This window comes from Desmodus rotundus, chromosome 12, assembly GCF_022682495.2.
Source record: "Desmodus rotundus isolate HL8 chromosome 12, HLdesRot8A.1, whole genome shotgun sequence".
NCBI lineage: Eukaryota > Metazoa > Chordata > Mammalia > Chiroptera > Phyllostomidae > Desmodus > Desmodus rotundus.
This window is the reverse complement of record NC_071398.1, coordinates 51,612,583-51,631,975: the sequence shown is the minus strand read 5'-3', so window position 1 is coordinate 51,631,975 and position 19,393 is coordinate 51,612,583. Positions and strand designations below refer to the sequence as shown.

General features: G+C 43.3%; 1 protein-coding gene and 1 pseudogene across 3 annotated transcripts; both read right to left on the bottom strand.

The window, feature by feature from the left end:
- Positions 1-1,084: 1,084 nt before the first annotated feature.
- Positions 1,085-13,801, bottom strand: LOC112313570 (zinc finger protein 256). Of its 3 annotated transcripts, none has more exons than XM_071220071.1 (3): positions 13,696-13,801; positions 12,838-12,964; positions 1,085-7,677 (listed from the first exon to the last, which is right to left on the bottom strand). In XM_071220071.1, the coding sequence occupies exons 2-3, from the start codon at positions 12,869-12,871 to the stop codon at positions 5,363-5,365; spliced, it is 2,349 nt and encodes a 782-aa protein (XP_071076172.1). In that variant the 5' UTR covers positions 12,872-12,964; positions 13,696-13,801; the 3' UTR covers positions 1,085-5,362. The 3 variants fall into 3 exon arrangements, with proteins under 3 accessions (XP_071076172.1, XP_045059355.2, XP_045059354.2); XM_045203420.2 differs by having other exon boundaries at positions 13,627-13,698; XM_045203419.2 differs by lacking the exon at positions 13,696-13,801 and adding an exon at positions 13,453-13,614.
- Positions 13,802-17,010: 3,209 nt separating this feature from the next.
- Positions 17,011-18,346, bottom strand: LOC112313618 (myeloid leukemia factor 1 pseudogene; annotated as a pseudogene).
- Positions 18,347-19,393: the final 1,047 nt, after the last annotated feature.

Sequence of the window (19,393 nt, the reverse complement as noted above, 5' to 3'; positions counted from 1 at the left end):
CCGCCGAGCCACACCAGCTGGGGCTCCACATATTTCTTTTCCATATTCTGAGATACACAGTCGTTCCTCAGTATCCACCAGGGATTGGTTCCAAGACCCTGCACGCACCAAAGTCTGTGGATGTTCAGATCACTTATATAAAATAACATAGGATTTACATATATCTTTCTGGACATACTTTAAATTCTCTCTATATTACTTATCACATGTGATGCAATATAAATTTTGTGTAAATTGTTCTATATTGTATTTTTTATAAATGACTAGAAAAAAATGTCTGTCTATGTTCAGTACACACTCAACCAAGCAACCATCATGGGCACCATGGCCTAACCACGTAGTGCACCTCAGCAGCAATGTGATATTTTTTAGAATATTTTTCATCCAAGGTTAGTTTCATCCAAGGATGCAAAATCCATGGATACTATGGGATTACTGTACTCAATTTTGTTTTAGGAACAAACATCTACAAATGGAGAGTGACTAAAATAATGCTATTTTGGTACAGGTCAGTGGGTGCAACTGTCAGCCACAGAACGTGAGCAAAGGGAGCATCTGAACACTGACATGGAGGGACCCTCTTAAGCAAAGCATTCCCTCTCCGGCGCTAGTGGCTCATTTTCCTTTGATTGCAGGTACAGCTCTTAATGCAGAACTGAGTTTATATCAGGAAAACCGTTTTGAAATGCTAGTTTCAGGAACATATTAACATGTTTATATAGTTATGTAAAAAACTGTGGCAGAAATAGTTTCAGGGAAATAACAGAGGATGTTGAAGAATGTTCACATATGAGAAAAGTCTCAGAAGGGTTTTGATTCCCCAAAACATTAAGCAGTACCAGTCTTAAGAATTTGCAGATCACATTTAGAGCAACCCAAGTAGTAAAAATGCACAAGAACTTGCGGTGTCATGTTTACACATGGTTCTAATAAATGTTCACTGAGCAAATACTCAGCATCAGACATTGTTGTAGGAACATGTGAAATGTCACAAAGACCCCTGAGCACAAGCAACTTAAATTCTTCGGTGGACAAAGACAGGAAACATAAAGGAAAAAGTGTGTGACTGTACAGTAAGTTAAATTTGATATAAAGAAATCAAAACATCTAAATATCATCTCTGTCAGGTAGGAGTGAGAATCAAGATCTAATTCATCCTGAGCAAAATTCCCTTCCAGCTATAAACACGTGAAACCAAAAGCTACGTGCTTCCAAAGACAACTGTGGAGCAGTCAGGAGATAAACATTTTCTTCCCAACAAGGGAAAATGAAAAATAAAGAAGGGATGAGGTGTCCAAAGAAGATTCAAAATCAAGAAAAGTAAACTTCATGAGATCATATGGCTCTTGAATAATCTTTATTAACTTAAAGGTCTTTCCATTAGACCCACAGGGACAGTGGTCCTGTCCCTGCCCCCAGCGATTGGCCTGGTGGAATCCTACACCCAGGGCTCAGTGCACATGCACCGGCTGGTTCTGTTAGGTAGAAGTTAGAAAATGCAGGAGGGGGACAGTCAGAGGGGATCCCCAGTGTCCAAAGGAGAAGCCTACAAAACAACTTTGGTTAATTGCCTGCCTCTGGTCACTGTGTTTTACAAGGAGGTCCCTAGTGCTCACAGAAAGAGACCATGAACGACTTTGTGTAACTGCTTCAACTTTAATTAACTGCCTCCTGTCACACATCTGGTTTACAAGATGAACAAATGTGGTCTGGAGCAAGGTAAGAGTTGGGCTAACAGACCCCCACACATACCTACATTTAGGTGGTGATGACCCCCCGGGGGGAAGCTGGCATTAGTTACCCACCAATCAACATGGAACTCCCTCACCCCATCCCAACTGTGTAAGCCCTCAGGACAAAGGACCTGGTGCCTTGCCATCCTTGCCTGCCTTGCTTTTTGCCTACACCCTTCTCCCCCACCTTGGCAAGGCTGGTTCTCACACGAATGAACCCTGATTGTGTACTAACTGACTTGCTAATTTGTAATTCTTTACTGTGTCAGCAAGAACTGAGTTTTTCCCACAACCGTTCCATCCACATGAATTTGAGGTACATGTTGATGGTATGTATGGCTCATTGTAATGGAGGTAGGAAAAATAAATGGATTTTTAATCAGTTTTTAAAAGTACAGTAACACAAAGTTTTCCCTAAAGATGTCTTTTTTCTCCCAGGCTGAGTAGCTCAGTTGGTTACAGCTTTGTCCAGATACGCCAAGGTTGCAAGTTTGATCCGCGGTCAGGGCACATACAGGCGTCAACCAATGAATGCATCAATAAATGGAACAACAAATTGGTATTTCTCTCTCTCCTCTCACTCTTTAAAATCAATAAAGAAAATTAAAGAAAATTTTTTTTTAAGATTTATTTTTTAGTCAGAAGAATGGAGAAAGGAGGAGAGTAACATTGATTGGCTGCTTCTCAGATGCCCCCTAGTGGGAACCTGTCCTGCAACCCAGGCATGTGTCCTGACCAGCACTGGAACTGGTGACCTTTGGGTTTGCAGGCCAGCACTCAACCCAATGAGCCACAGCAGCCTGGGCAACGCAAATCTTCTGATTGTAACAGTGAGGGAGTAAAAGGTAGGAGTCAGGGATGACTCCAGGATTTATATTGTTAGCTGCTAGAAGGATGGAAGCTCTGTCACTGAGACGGGAGGTTAACAGGGAGGATACTTGTCAGTGGGGTCGGTACCCATATATGATGGCTGTGGTGTAGCCACTACTCCCAGAATGGGCAATGAGGCCCAGAGAAGGACAAATCTTTACCCCCATCTTACACAAGAAGACTGAGGCCGAAAGAGAGGATGTTTTTTTTGCCTGTTATTGTGGTGATTGCTGGAAGCCAGTTCCCTGAGTGGGGGTATATGAGAGGCAACTGATCGTGTCTCTCACATTGTTTCTCTCCCTCTTACTCCCTCCCTGGCCCTCTCTCTAAATATAAATAAATTTTATTTTAAAAAAAAAGATAAAGATGGCCTGGCTGGTGCAACTCAGTGGAATGATTGCTGGTGTGCAAACTGAAAGGTTGACCGTTCAATTCCCAGTAGGGCACATGCCTGGGTTGCAGGCCAGGTCCCCAGTTGGGGGCATGTGAGAGGCAACCTATTGATGTATTTCTCATCCATTAATATATCTGTCTCCTTCTCCCTCCCTTCCCCTCTCTCTAAAAATAAATAACTAAAATATCCAAAAAAAAAAAAAGATAAATTCATTCAGATCCTGGCCAGGTGGCTCAGCTGCTTAGAACATAGTCCGATACAGCAAGGTTGCGCGTTCAGTCCTTGGTCAGGGCATACACAAGAATCAATCAATCAATGAATAACAGGTGAAACAACAGATCGATGTTACTCTCTTTCTCTGAATTCAATAAATAAAAAAATAAGAAATTGATTCATCAAGAAGATATCACAATTAAAATGTATATGCACCAAACACAGATGCGACTGATTATACTTGCTAATTATATTTAGCAAATATTAACAGACTGGTCTATAGAAAAGACAGCCCTGGCCTGATGGCTCGGTTGGTGGGAGCATCATCCAGTACAAAAGGGTGCAGCTTCAACTCCCGCTCTGGGCACAAACCTAGGTTGTTGACTTGACCCCCAGCTGGGGTATAAAAGGAATGTAAACAATCAATGTTTCTCTTTCAAGTTGATGTTTTTCTGTCTCTCTCCCCCTCCCTCATCTTTCTCTAGGGAAAATGAACATTTCCTTTGGTGAGGATGAAAAAAAGACAGCTAACAAGCCCTAACTGGTGTAGTTCAGTAGGCTGGGGATCATCCTGCAAAGGAAAAGTCCCGAGTTCAATTCACGATCAGGACACAATGCCTGGATAGTGGATTCGGTGCCCGGTTGCTGCACATACAAGAGGCAACTAATCGATGTTACCAGTGTTTCACTGCACATCAATGTTTCTCTCCTCTTTCTCCCTCCCTTCCCCTCTCCAAAAAAGTAATTAAATAAGTAAAAATTTTTGAAAAAAGAAAGCGAATGGATTCATAATAGTACACTCCTATACTAATCTTTCAAATGTGAGTAGAAAATCCAGACAGAAAAATTGGTAAAAAGATATTTGATTTCAACAGGTTTTTTTTTATTTGAACATTTATAGAAAATGGACCTAATAAATGTATATATAGGTCATTTTCGTAGATCTATCACAGAATGTACATTCTCAAGTGGTCAGAAAACATTCTCTAGGAGAGATCCTAGGTTTCATTAAAACACTTGTAAATTTAAAAAAACTACTTATAAATTTAATAAGACTGAAATTAACTCAAGAATTTTATCTGAACACAAGGGTTGGAAACTAGAAACCACTAAGAGGATAAAAGCTAGAAAGTTCACAAATATGTGGACATTAAACCATACATTACTGAACAACCTGTGGATTAAAGAAAAGTTGAATAAAAAAATAGTGCTGATTGAGGTGGCTCAGTGGGTTCGGCGTCATCCTGCAAACCTAAAGGTTGCATGTTTGATCCCAGTCAAGACGTTCGCCTTGGGTTGCAGGCCTGGTACCGGGTTTGGAGTGTGGGAGGCAACCAATCAATGTTTCTTTCCTACATTGAAGTTTCTCTCTCTTTCTCCCTCCCTTCCCCAGTCTCTATAACTAAATAAAATTTTTAAAAAATTAACATTTTTCTAATATTGAAAACAATCTGTTAAGCAAAAAATTCACTCATATTCAAAAATGAGTAAAATTCCAATATACATATGTTTTTTCATTGTCCTACTGTTAAAGGAAAATGACAGTTCATAAAAGGGAAAAGTATGAGCAGACATATTACCACATGCAGAGAGAGCTAATAAATACAAGAAACTACTCGTCAATATGCTCCCACCTGTGGACAACTGGACATACGAGAACGAATTCAGAGGGACGGCTCCTAGTGGTTTCTTCCAGTGTCACCGCACTGAACAACGGAAGTGCGTAGTATTCCCTCGCGCATGTGAGTTCTTTCTCCAGTGTAAATGCTGTGCTGGATGATGAGGTAAACTCGAAGGATTTCTCATATTCCATGCACTTACTTATAAGGCCTTGCCCCTGAGTGAACTCTATGGTGGTGAAGAGACTGTCAAGAGCCAGCAAAAGATTTTTCATCTTTGCTACCTCAAGCCTCATCCTGTGCGAACTCTCAGACGATAACAAACACCAGAGATACAGTTAAAACACTCCCTACAATTCCCACACCCAAAAACAATTTTCAAATATGAAATCTAAGGTAGTAAGAATATGAGATTTGTGGCTAAAGGATTTCCTACATTTTTGCACTCACATGCCCTAAACCATTGTGAACTGACCAGTGAACTGGGAACTATCCTTAAAGGATTTTGACCATTTGTTGCAATCATAAGGCCTTCATCTTGTGTGAACTCTCTGGTGTACAAGAAGGTGATTTCTCTGGATAAAAGACTTCCCACACTCACTGCACACATAAGGCCTTTCACCCGTGTGAGTTCTTTGATGTCGAATGAGTGCTGAGCTCCTGGGAAAAGATTTCCCACATTCCTTACACTCATAAGGACTTAATCCCGTGTGAACACTCTGATGATAACGGAGGCCAGAGCCCGAGGAAAAAGATTTCCCACATTCAGTACATTGATAAGGCTTTTCTCCAGTGTGAACTCTCCAGTGTGCAATGAGGTTAGAATTTGATGTAAAGGACTTCCCACACTTAGTACACTCATAAGGCCTTTTGCTTGTATGATTTCTCTGGTGATCACGGAGGGCGTAACGAGAGGTAAAAGACTTTCCACATTCACGGCACTCATGAGGCCCTTCTCCACTGTGGACTTCCTGATGGTAACGGAGTTTCCTCTTAGTGGCGAAAGATGCCCCACACACACTGCACTTGTAGGGCTTTTCTCCTGTGTGAGCTCTCTCATGATTTCTGAGGCTAAAACCAGATACAAAAGATTTCCCACACTCATTACACTGATAAGGCCTTTCTCCTGTGTGAACTCTCTGGTGTGTAAGAAGGTGATGCCTTCGGAAAAAGGATTTCCCACAGTCACTGCACTTATAAGGTCTTTCTCCTGTGTGTACTCTCTGATGGGCCCTAAGGTTGGAACCAAATGCAAAAGATCTTCCACATTCAGTACACTGATAAGGCCTTTCTCCAGTATGAACTCTCTTATGATAATGAAACACAGAGCTAGTAGTAAAACATTTCCCACATTCACTACACTGATAAGGCTTTTCTCCTGTGTGAACTCTCTGGTGCAGAAGAAGGTGATGTCTCTGAATAAATGATTTCCCACATTCACTGCACTGATAAGGTCTCTCTCCTGTGTGTACCCTCTGATGATTACTGAGGATGAAAGCGAATGCAAAAGATTTCCCGCATTCATGGCACTGATAAGGTCTTTCTCCAGTGTGAACTTTCTTATGACAATAAAAGCCAGAGCTAGTGGTAAAACATTTCCCACACTCATTACACTGATAAGGCCTTTCTCCAGTGTGAACTCTCTGGTGTGTGAGAAGGTGATGCCTTCGGAAATAGGATTTCCCACAGTCACTGCACTCATAAGGTCTTTCTCCTGTGTGTACTCTCTGATGAGCCCTGAAATTAGAACCAAATGCAAAAGATTTCCCACATTCACTGCATTGATAAGGCCTCGCTCCAGTGTGAACTTTCTTATGATAATGAAAGACAGAACTATTGGTAAAACATTTCCCACATGAACTACACTGATAAGGCTTTTCTCCAGAGTGAACTCTCATATGCACAATAAGGCAAAATTTTCGTCTAAAGACCTTCCCGCATTGCGTGCACTCATAATGCTGTTCTCCAGAGTGAGCCGTCTGTTCTCTAATAAGGATGGATCTACGGCTACAAGATTGTGCACATTCATGGCACAAGTCACACGTTTTTCCATTATGACCCCTCCTGGAATACAGGAGGACAAATTTTTGGTTAAAGGACTTCCCACATTTGCTGCATGTGCACCGCCTTGCCCCACGATGAATTCTTTGATGCTGACTGAGGGCTGAGTTTGGCCTGGAAGACTTGCCACATGTGCTACACGCATGATGTCTTTCACTGGTGTGAATCCTCTGGTGAACAAGTAATGAGGATCGATACCTGAACGCTTTCCCACATTCACGGCACAGAAAACACTGTGTTCCAGCGCGAACATCCTGTCTTGGATTGCGTGAATTTTTGTGGCTGAAGGCTTTTCTACATTTTGCCGGGGTGGAACCAGTTTTTCTCTTTTGTACTGTTGCCCCACGCTGGGTGACTTTGTTGGGCTCCTCTCTGACCCGAGTGTTCTGCTGCTGTAGATGTTCTGAGGTGGCCAGGATGTTCTTCCCGATTTCATCACAAATGAAGGGCTTTTCTGAAACATAGAATCTATGGCTCTTCACAAACAAGGCCCTGTCCACACTGCTTCTTAAGGGTTTCACTCCCAGGTGCTGCTCCTGGTGTGTTTGGAGGTTTGTACTACAATTAAATTGTTTCATACACACCCCACACCTGAACACTGTGTGGCTGTGTGGTGTTCCTTGGTGCTCAGCCAATTGGAATATGTCTCTCAAGACTGGACCACAAGTCTGACAGAAGTGGGTCTTCAGGGAAGAGAGAGCTGCCCTGGAGGTGCTGGCCTGTGACACTCCCACAGAAACACTCTGTTCAACGGGGGCTTCTACATCTTCTGGTCCAGAGCAGCAACCTGAACATAAATAAATGATGGTGAAGTACATGCTGACTATAGGAATGGAGCAATGTCACCACAGATGTGCATTTGTCACATCTGGGATTGAGTCTATGGAATGGTTTTCAATCAGGGGAGTTAAAATCTGGTTGGTGAAGTGGCTCCTGAGCATTACCTCACAGAGAGAAGACACAAGTGTAATGTACATCACAAGGAAGAGAAGCATGCTCTAAAACTTATTCATCTGCCAAATTTCCTGTAAAAACTATGACTGGTGATGTGAGGCCATGTAGAAGCACTTGTCCAAACCTAGGAAAAACCAATTGCAGCAGAGTAGCTGTCATTCAAGGCCAATGTACGGATGCCCATTGTGCACTGATGTCACAGAGCAATAAACAGAGAGATGAGAGAAATGTGTGAGATACGAAGCCCAGAGAGGCGGAGATTCTTTATGGGCTAAAAGTGAGAATAGAGATGACAAAGTACTAAAATGGACTAGTCAGCAAAGTGGCCATGACAAAAACACTTGTTAAATGGAAAATGTTTCTGGTATGATCAGAACACAGTCCTGGTTCACACCATACACAGCTTCAACATGAATAAATAGCTGAGCGTTAACCTTGCTGCCTCGGCATTGAGATTCTCTACTTTATTTGCCATGCTTGACCTCAGCTCACAGAGCCGCTTGGCGGTAACATGCTGGTTCCTCCCCAGAGCCCAAACTGCCACACCTTGGCAGTCCAATGACATTGCAACCGACCCAATGGGGAGACCTTTCTACACCGAGAAAAAAGCAGTTAAAGACAGGAGCGGTGACTGATCTGTCAAATGAAAGCCAGCAATAAAAGGCTGTTAGCAACGCAAAGAATCATGGAACCATGGTATCACCAAAACAGCACAGTAAGTTTCCACCAAGTGAAGCCAACAAAGTTCTGGATAAAGAAATCAAAATACCTGTTTTACAGAATCTCACCAAGGTCCAAGAGACCACAGAGAGACAACTCAGGAAAATCAAGAAAACAGTGCATGAACACATCAAGTTCAGAGACAAAAAAAATATATAGTTCAAGGAGTTCGAAAAAACTCAGGACCCCAAAATACAAAGAATGGAATGAAAAACACAATAGAGAACGTCAATGGCAAGTTACTGAAGCAGGAGAACAATCTCTGATGTGACCCATCATCAGGTCACTGCAAATCATCCAGTCAAGGGGGAAAAAAGCCTGGAAACAGACTACATAGTTTATGGATGTCATCAAGGGAAATAATATTGGCAGTGTGGGAGCGCTAGAAGGAGAAGTGAGGGAGAAAGGGTCAGGAGGCTTATTTAAGGAAATAATGGCGAGCCTGACTGCTGTGTTGCAGTCGGTTGGGGGTCATCTTGCAAAGTTCACCGGTTTGATTCCATGTGAGGGCATACGCCCAGGGTGCTGCTTTTGTTATTGGTCAGGGCATATAAGAAAGGCAACAAACAAATGTTTTTCTCTCAGATCATCATTTCTCTCCTCCTCTTCTCTTTCCCATCCCCCTTTCTCTCCAAAAAAAAAAAAAAAAAAAGGGAGGGAGGGAGACAACTTCCCAAATCAGGAGAGATGCCGACAGGTCCACAAACAAATTCAAAACAAAAAGATCTTCGCTGAGACTTCAGTGAGACACTTTATAACGAACCCCTCAAAAATCAAAAACCGAATTTTGAAAGCTGAAGAAAAAGGAAACTGGTTGCACACAGAGAACCTCTATCAGGTACGAGTGAATTTATGAGCAGAAACTGCACACCTGGAGGGATGGGTGATAAATTTAAAATAGTGAAGAAAAAAATGCCAAATAAGAATACTTCCGGAGAACCAAGATGGCGGCGTAGGTAGACACACTGCGCCTCCTCGCACAACCAGAACTGACAGAGAATCGAACAGCAAGGGGGACCAACACCAAGAAAATAGAAAATAACCATTCATCCAGACTGGTAGGAGGGGCGGAGACGGGCACCGGGGTGGAGATGACTCGCGTGGCTGTGGCGGGACTGAGACTGGCGGAGTGTGGGACAAATGGCGCAGGCAGTCCGAGCACTAGCAGACCCTGCAGCCCCACATTTGCGCAGATAAACCGAGAGGGCCGGACTCAGAGTGGCGGAGAGTGGGGCAGGCAGAGCAGCGGGTAGCACCCTGCGGCACCAAATTCGCCCACAGATAAACCTGACGAACGGCAGGCAACGAAGCAGACCGTGCAACCCAGGGCTCCAGCTCCCGGAAATAAAGCCTCAAACCTCTGATTGAAAGCACCCCTGGGGCGGCAGCAGGAGAGACTCCCAGCCTCACAGAAGAGGTTGTTGGAGAGACCCACAGGGGCCTAGAGTGTGTACAGGCCCACTTACTCGGGAACCAGCACCAGAGTGGCCCAGTTTGATTGTGGGTAACGGAGTGAAAGATTGAAATCCGGAGGAGAGTGAGGCGGGCGCCATTGCTCCCATTCGGCCCCTCCCCCTCGTACAGCGTCACAGCGCAGCAACCAGCGTTACCCCGCCCTGGTGAACACCTAAGGCTCCGCCCCTTAAAGTAACAGACGCGCCAAGACAAAAAAAAAAAAAAAAAATGGCCCAAATGACAGAACACTTCAAAGCTCCAGAAAAAATACAACTAAGCGAGGAAGAGATAGCCAACCTATCGGATGCACAGTTCAAAGCACTGGTTATCAATATGCTCACAGACTTGGTTGAATCTATTCGAAAAACAGATGAAAAAATGAAGCCTATGCTAAGAGAAACAAAGGAAAATGTACAGGGAACCAATAGTGATGAGAAGGAAACTGGGACTCAAATCAATGGTGTGGACCAGAAGAAAGAAACAAACATCCAAACAGAAAAGAATGAAGAAACAAGAACTTGGAAAAATGAGGAGAGGCTTAGGAACCTCCCAGACGCCTTGAAACGTTCCCACATCCGAATTATAGGGGTGCCAGAAGGAGAAGAGGAAGAACAAAAAATTGAAAACTTATTTGAACAAATAATGAAGGAGAACTTCCCTAATCTGGCAAAGGAAATAGACTTCCGGGAAGTCCAGGAAGCTCAGAGAGTCCCAAAGAAGCTGGACCCAAGGAGGAACACACCAAGGCACATCATAATTACATTACCCAAGATTAAACGCAAGGACCTACATCCAAGATTACTGTATCCAGCAAAGCTATCACTTAGAATGGAAGGGAAGATAAAGTGCTTCTCAGATAAGGTCAAGTTAAAGAAGCTCATCATCACCAAGCCCTTATTATATGAAATGTTAAAGGGAGTTACCTAAGAAAAAGAAGATCAAAAATTGGAACAGTAAAAATGACAGCAAACTCACAGTTATTAACAACCACACCTAAAACAAAAACGAGAGCAAACTAGGCAAACAACTAGAACATGAGGGTTGTCATTAAAGGAGTGGGAGGGGGAGAGAGGGGGAAAGGTACAGAGAATAATTAGCATAGATGATAGGTGGAAAATAGACAGGGGGAGGGTAAAAATAGTGTAGGAAATGTAGAAGCCAAAGAACTTATAAGTATGACCCATGGACATGAACTATGGGGGGGAATGTGGGAGGGAGGGGGGTGGGCAGGATGGAGTGGAGTGGGGGGGGAATGGGACAACTGTAATAGCATAATCAATAAATATATTAAAAAAAAAAAAAAAAAAAAAAAGAATACTTCCAGGAAGCTGTCCTTCCGAAATGTAGGCGAAATACATACTTCTCTAGGTTAAAAACAGCTGAGAAATTTCATCATGCCTTACCGGAAATACTAACAAGAGTTGTCCAGGTGAAACTTGCTGGTGTCCTGGTCAAAGATTTTTTTGGATATGACACCACAAGTAACGGAGGAAAAGGCATCTAAAATAACCGAGTAGCACGGCATCAAACTAACATGCTTCCTCACACGCCCGCACGAGCAAGTGCTCACACGACTTTCGAATACTATTTAGCCTTAATAAAGGAAATTCCCCTGAAATTTCAATAAATAAATAAAAAGAATTTAACAAAATAAGAAAAAGTTTAAAAAGACAAGAAATCCTGCTGTATATGACCAGTTGAACGAACCTGGACACCCTTATGCTAAATTAAATCAGCCAGTCACAGAAAGATAAATTCTGGATGATATCATTTAGAAGCGGAGTCTTTTAAACAAAAAGAAATTGAACTCTCTCTGGCTGGTGTGGCTCAGTGGACTCAGTGCCAATCTGCAAACCAATATGTCCCGGGTTTGATTCCTGGGCAGGGCACATGCCCGGGTTGTGGGCCAGGATGCCAGCTGGCGGCTCGTGAGAGGCAACAGACTGATGTTCATTTCCCACACCGATGTTTCTCTCCCTCTCTCTTCCCTTCGTTATAAAATAAAAAATAAAATAAAATCTTTGAAAAAAAAGTTGAACTCGCGGAATAATAGAATGAGAGGGTCAGGGAAAGGGGGACATAGGTAGTTATCAGTCAAAAGATACAAAACTTCATATCTAAGATGAGTAAGTTCTGAGGATCTAATGTAAAGCCTTGTGACTCCAGTTAATAATGCTATATTTTACACATACAATTTACTAGGAAAGTATATTTTAAGTGCTATTACAAAAAAAAAAGTGATTATACCAGGTGAGGAAAGTGTTCATTAACTTGATTTCACAATTAATTCACCATGTTTACATATAGAGAATGGTCACATTTTATACCTCAAATTTATACCATTTTACATATCAGCAATGCTGGAACAAAAACAAAAAGAAAAGATATCTATTGAAAATTCTAAAAACTGTGCAAAAGGGTCTTGAAAAGAGGCCCATGATTCAGGTAAATGGTGATGATGACAATGCCTGAGATTTGTGTCAAAGGGAGGCCCTAGGAAATGTCAGCTAAAGGAAGGGATCAAAACAAGTACCAGGGATCCAGCCACAGTGAGCCGACTAGGGAGGGGCAAGCGCAGTGGAATGCATCAGGCTCACTGCCATCCGTCCCTAGGAGAAGAGGTCAGTCCAGCAGGTACTGGGGCTGCAGCCCAGAGAAGAGGGCAGTGCAGCCACCCAGCCCTAGAAACACAGCGGGCTGCAGAGGGAAGCAGGGCCTGTGGTCCACATGTGAGAAGGACAGAGCACCCTCTGGGGAGAGGAGAGTGGGGCAGGACAGAGCCCAGTCCACATCACTGGTGAAACTGTAAAAGTCTTACCCAGTGAGGATGTAAGAGCAAAGTTCTCCAGCATCACATCAAGGTACAGGCGTCTCTGAGCCTCGTCAAGCAGCCTCCATTCCTCCCAGGAGAAGTGCACGGCAACGTCGACAAAGGTCACACTGGCCTGTCAAGATGGGGACAGAGGAAACCACAAACTTTGTCTTTCTGAGAACCTCACAGTCCACCACCTCACACATCTCCTGCCTGTTCATCCTCCTCCAGGGCTCCCGCATCAGAGGAGATATCAGGCCCTGGAGACTGGGATGCCTGTTCACTGCTCAGGGACCAGTAATGACTGCATTCAGCCCTCAGCAACAGGCAGTGGGGACACACAGACCTCATCCAAGCTGCGGGCCATACCTGCAGGACCCCATCCTTCCTGCAGAGCAATTGCCCCAAAGTCTCTCAGACTGTACCTGCTACACTCAGCAAACGTGGGCTCCTGCTTCACCTGGTCCCACCCCAGGGCCTTGGGGCCATCAGCTCACACGACCTACACATGTGTGCACCACTGTGTACACACTACCTTCTAACACCTTGGGTTCCCACAGTCCCACCCCCACAGCTCTGCGACCATTCTGCTCTGCATCACCGGCATCTCTCTCCACTCACCCGGTGGGCGGCCCACGGCACCCAGAGAGAGTGCTGGAGAAACTCCACCACCACCCAGCACAACGCCATCCACTGCCGGGTCCCACAGCCGGGGAAAGCCCAATGAGACTCTGCAGTCCTCCCTGCCAGCCTCTGACCTTCACTTCATTGTTAGACACCCAGAAGAGCACGTACATTTCAGATGCAAATAACCCTGGTCCCCTCTGCATTGTACTTGCTGTCCCCGCAGGAGCCACAACACACCTGTCTCCACTCAGCCTCCCTCACGTCCGGTACACCGAGGCCTGGGCTGCAGGAAGTGACAGACGCCCCGCATCCGCATCCCGGCTGCAGCGCTCGGTGAGGTGAGAGGGGAGGATCGGAGATGGGTGGGGGGGGAGACGCACTCACCTCAGTCCGGCGCTGCAGCGCAGCAGCAGCCATCTGGCTCTGTGGGCGGAGCTGGGCGGGTGCGGATGGGGTGCAGGGGACTTGGGTCTGTTTGGTCCCAGGTGCCAGTCACTTTAAGGGGTGGAGCGTCGCAGAGCCTTCCACCCGCGAGTGAAGGGAACTGGACCCCTTTTCGCCTCCGAGGTCTGACAAACCTGCCCGATGAACCTCTTTAGGTAAAAAATACCGCCAGAAGAAGGACAACGGATGTCCCTCCCAATAACTGAACTCTCAGGAAATACTGTTTCCTACTCTTTCATTGGATCAACTCAGCGCCCAATCTTCTGGGTAATGTAGTTTCCAGGGATCCAGAGGCCTCAAGAAAAAACTTCGTCCTGAGCCACTAAAATGTTTGCTATGCTAGGAATCACGCAAAAGTTAAGTATTCTTATCTACAGAGAGAGGCTTTGCTTATTGTTTACTGAAGCCAAAGACATAATTTAATGATGCGTGAAGCTCATCTGCTCCCAGAAGATAAAAATTGGGGCAACTGTAATAGCATAATCAATAAAAAATAATTTTAAAAAAATTTGAGATGTTCTCAAATCTTTAATCTAAAAGGGCATATCTATGTATAGAGTCATTCTCTATATCCTTCTATAGAGTCATTCACACGCATAAATAGTCCAGGCATCGCTGTGAGGCGAGAGAGAGAATAGGGAAGAGGAAGTCTCTGGGACTAGGCCTGCTGACACCTGCAGAGCTGCGCATCCGATTTATCAAGAACCTTGTGCCCTGATAGCCTTTGACACTTCTGGCTTTTCGAAAGCACGAGGCAGGAAGCACCTGTGCCTAAGGACACCGAGAGCCCAAAGTTGCACGTTTTTTGCCTAATATCATCATAATACATTAGCACTATAGTTTGATGCCCCGGAGTGGGCAATCAAGGAAAGTTATTGGAAAACACACGCAAAGTAACGAAGAAGTTATATAACCACTCACACATGCAGTAGGAGCCTACAGCCTTTTGGCGGAAGGGGGCCAGTCTCTGGTCAGAGGTGGCCCACTCAGGTATCTTTGGAAGCATACTTTTCTTAATAAATCTCACTTGCTTCACTTAATTCTGTTCGTGTAGTCCATTCAATTCTTTGTTTGCAGCCACCAATAACCTGGACCCCATGTCCATCTGTACTCCTGGCCACGTTGGTATTGCTGTGGCTCTTCAAATGCATGGAGTCTGAGATTAATATGTCTTTTTTTTTTTTTAATGATTGGCTAAAAGCAATGGAAATGACTCCATACAGAGCCGTGGCTGGAAGGAAAGAAGAAGGATATTCCAAATTAGGTGAACAAACAGCAGTAAGTGCTGGAAAAAAGAGAGTTTATGGTAAGGAGTCTTTCTGGGTGTTCTGATCATAAATGCCTAACTGAGCATGGCATGGTGGGTAGTCACACCCTAGGCCTGAAATTTCAGTGAAATGTTATAGGACAACCCAGTTAATTGTTCTTGTCCATGTAGATTAAGACACCTTTGAAATACCAGCAGTAATAATGCTGAAGGAAGCAGAAACTGTCAAGGGAGCACACAATTTTGGTAACTTTCCTGTAATCCAGTTCCCACTTTGCTGTCCTCAAACTCCATGTTATTGTCCTTACATTCCCTCCTTAATTTCTACAGCATAAAGAAACTGAAAAACTCTTATTCCAGGAATCAGTTGAGATCTTCCTCCCAGGCATATTTCATAATATTGACTCAAATAAACTTTTACAAAAATTCTTGCCATAGCAGCTGTGGCTCAGTTGGTTGGAGCATCTTCCAGTAGACCAAAGGTCATGGGTTTGATTCCAGGTCAGGGAACACCCAGGTTGTGGCTTTGATTCCCTGGTCACATCAATGTCTCTATCTCCTCTCTCTCTCTTCCTTTCTCTCTCTCTGAAAAGCAATGAAAACAATGTTCTTGGGTGAAGATAAAAAACAAATTCTCTATAGCGTTGGAATTTCGTATGATGACACATTCTACCAACAGTTCCCATAGACACCTCTCTCTTTCCTATAGAGTCAGTGCCTACCCATTGAAGAACACTACTGTATACATATTTCTTACTCCATATTCTTAAAAAAAAAAGATTTTATTTATTCTTAGAGAGAGGAGAAGGGAAGGAGAAAGAGAGGGATAGAAACATCAATGTGTTGTTGCTTCTCACATGCTCCCCCACTGGGGACCTGGCCTGAAACCTAGGCATGCGCCGTAGACTGGGAATCGAACCAGCGACCCTATGATTCACACGCCCACACTCAATCCACTAAGCTACGTACACCAGCCAGGGCCTTATTCCATATTCTTAGATATACAGTTGTTCCTCAGTATCCACCAGAGATTGGTTCAATGCAGAGGACCCTGCACATATCAAAGTCCGTGGATGTTCAAGTCCCTCATATAAAATGGCACTGGATTTGCATATAGCCTACACATATCTTTCTGTACATTATAATCTTCTGTACTACCTATGATATGTGATGCAATATAAATTCTACATAGTTTTTTATAGTCCTCTCTATAAAAACTATTTACATAGAATTTATATTGTGTTTTTTGTTTGTTTTTTTTATAGAGCGATAGTGGATTTTCTGTTTTATTTTTCCCCTTGAAACAACAAAGACATAAGGGATAGTTTTAGATTTTAATAAAGTTCAAACCTAACTTTTATAAGAACAAATTAATGTTTGAATTCTAGAATAAAAATGCTAGAGCTGAATTTGTGAATGGTATCATTAAAAGGGAACAACTGAATTATTAAATACCTTGCTCAGACACACACATCACCTAAGAAATTCTGAGACAACCCACCACCTGGGTTTGCAGACACCAAATGCGTTTCCTAAATGTCACACAAAGGCTGAGCAGAGTTTCTTCAAGGACGCTCCAGCTTTGGAGTGTTAACCGCGGAGCCAGATTAAGCTGTTTGTGAGAAAGGAGCGTAGAAATATGCTACCTTAAGAAGTTACTCAGAAAGGTCATGTGAAGTCTAATGAATGTTAAGAATATAGAACAAAAAATACTATATAAAAAACTACAAGAAGGAAATTCATGAAAATTAGCCATTGAAAATATTTCTTTAAAAACAAACTATTTGATTGTCCTTTATTTTCTTTATCAAAATAAGAACTATTTTCTCATAAGGCAGTACTAGTATAGTTTTGCTTTATTTTTTAAAAAACTCTTTAAGCTAGCTGGCTATACAACACATTACAAAATTTGAGCTAAATAATTTTAACCTTTATTAACATGACTCTAGTGTAATATTACTGAAAATTGAGACCACTTTTTAACAATTTAACTTTCTTATAATTAATTATATAGAATTAGCCCCACATTCAGTCTTGTGTAAAAGAATACCTAGCCAATTGGAAAATTACTGGGAAAGCAAAATCAAGCACGAGGACTTTAAAAACTAGTATGTTTTAAAGTAAAGAGTTCGATAGAATGTTTAACAACTCTGCCATGTTGTTGAAAATCAAAGTTTTATTCCTCAAGTAGGGACAATTATAAAGCTAGCACTTCCTTTACATTGAGATATCAGAAGAAAGTTGTGAAATACAGCATTGATTTAACAACAAGAGATTGGTCTTATGTGTATTACCCAGCACCATTATTTTCTCTGTTAAAACAACCCAAACTAAACACTTCAAATGCAGGGCTATTTATTTTTTGTTGATTTTCACAGGTGAGCCTTTGACGTTGAGTTTGTCCACAAAAGCGTCTGCTCTTCTTCCGTGTTCAATGGCTGGGCTTTGATGAGGTTTCTCCCTTCTTTTAAGTTCTCGAGATCCTGAATTCTCACGCCCAACACCTCGCATCCTGGTGTTTTCTAGATTGCGCCACTGTCCCCCTGGTTTGTACTTTAAAACCTCATTTTGCCACTCATCATCAAAAGCATGAGCATCACTTTCATTCATATTGATGAACTCTTGGTTGACCTCTTCATCTCCAGTCTTGCTGTTCTTCGATTTCTTAATGACATGAGCTCGGTCGTGGAGATGATGGCCAATAGCCATTTTTTTCTAGTTCACAGTCAGAATCTCTCAATGCCTTCCTAGTTTCCTTTATTCCTCCTGGAGCCCGACGGGTTTGAGTTGAGGCCTGGAAAACCTTTGGTGGTTCGTCTCCTACTTTGGAATAAGTCATAACTGAGGAAGAAGTAAACGAATGTCCATTTGGATCCATTGAAAGGTGATCAAAATTTCTTTGTAATTCCTGCATACTGTTTTGCATATTTAACATCATTCGGTCCATGGCCTGAAAAGGGTTGACATCTGTACGAGTCAAGTGATTTTCCCCATCATCACGTCCTGTGCGATTGTGAGCTCTTCTTCTGCCATCAGAGATGCTCAGCAAGTCTCTCCCAAAAGGTTCAGAAAAACTTCTCATCATCTGTCTCATACTTTCTCGGTGAGCATTAAAAGAATCAGAGAAGAAGGGATCATCCTCAAAACCGCTGCTCAGCATCCTGAACATCCCGGCATCCTGAACATGCCGGCTCCAGCTCTGGCGGCGGACGCGGGCAGATGGGAAACGGTGTAATGCAGCCGAGGCTGGAGCGCTTGCCCGCCCTCCCCGCTCGGTCCTCGCCACTCTCGGGGCCGTGAAGGCCGAATTTATATTGTTTTTTTAAAAATAATGACTAGAGTCCTGGCTGGTGTGGCTGAGTGAATTGAGTGCCAGCCTATGAACCAAAGGGTCACCACTCTGGTTCCCAGCCAGGGCACGTGCCTGGGTTGTGGGCCAGGCCCCCAGTAGGGAGCATGGGAGAGGCAACCTATCAATTTACCTCTTGCACATTGATGTTTCTCTCCCTTTTTCTCCCTCCCTCTCCTCTCTCTAAAAAATAAAAAATACACAAAATATTTCAATAAAATAAATCAATAAAATAAAATAAGTCGATAGCAGATTGTCATGTCCTAGGCTGAAATCTTTCCTAACAAATGTCGTACTTCACATAAACTTACGCCTATGTGTTGTCTTTTCTCATCTAGGATACATTACCTGACAAACATGCCTTCGCAAAAACAAAGTAATTTCTCTTTTTCCAGACCCTTCAAAGCAGAGGCACTACACCAGAGATCACAGATCCCTTCATCATCATCGTCATCATGTTATCTGTTGACTGCTAACTATTCTGTACCCACCTGTGTGAAGGAAGTACATGTCTATCATTTTACTTTTTGTCCAATGCCAGAGATTTTCCCCCTTTGCTTCCTCCCACCCCCGTCGTCTATCTCCACTGGATTTATGTAACCCACTTCCAGCTCTTCCTTCGATTGTAACGTATAAAACAAGGTGCATAACTGCCATTCTCTGGAACAGTTTCTCATTCTGTTGAGGTTTTGCTTCCAGACAACGGTCGTCAGTTTGCCTCAAATAAATTCATTGAAATTCTCCACAGATTTGATTGAGTGTTACTAATGTTGATAGAAGAGCTGAGTGCAATAATTCAGTGGGCAGCCGGACCCACAGGCCTGGTGCTGTGGGAGGGGCTTTTGGATGGGCCCGTCTACAGGAGGGCTGGACAG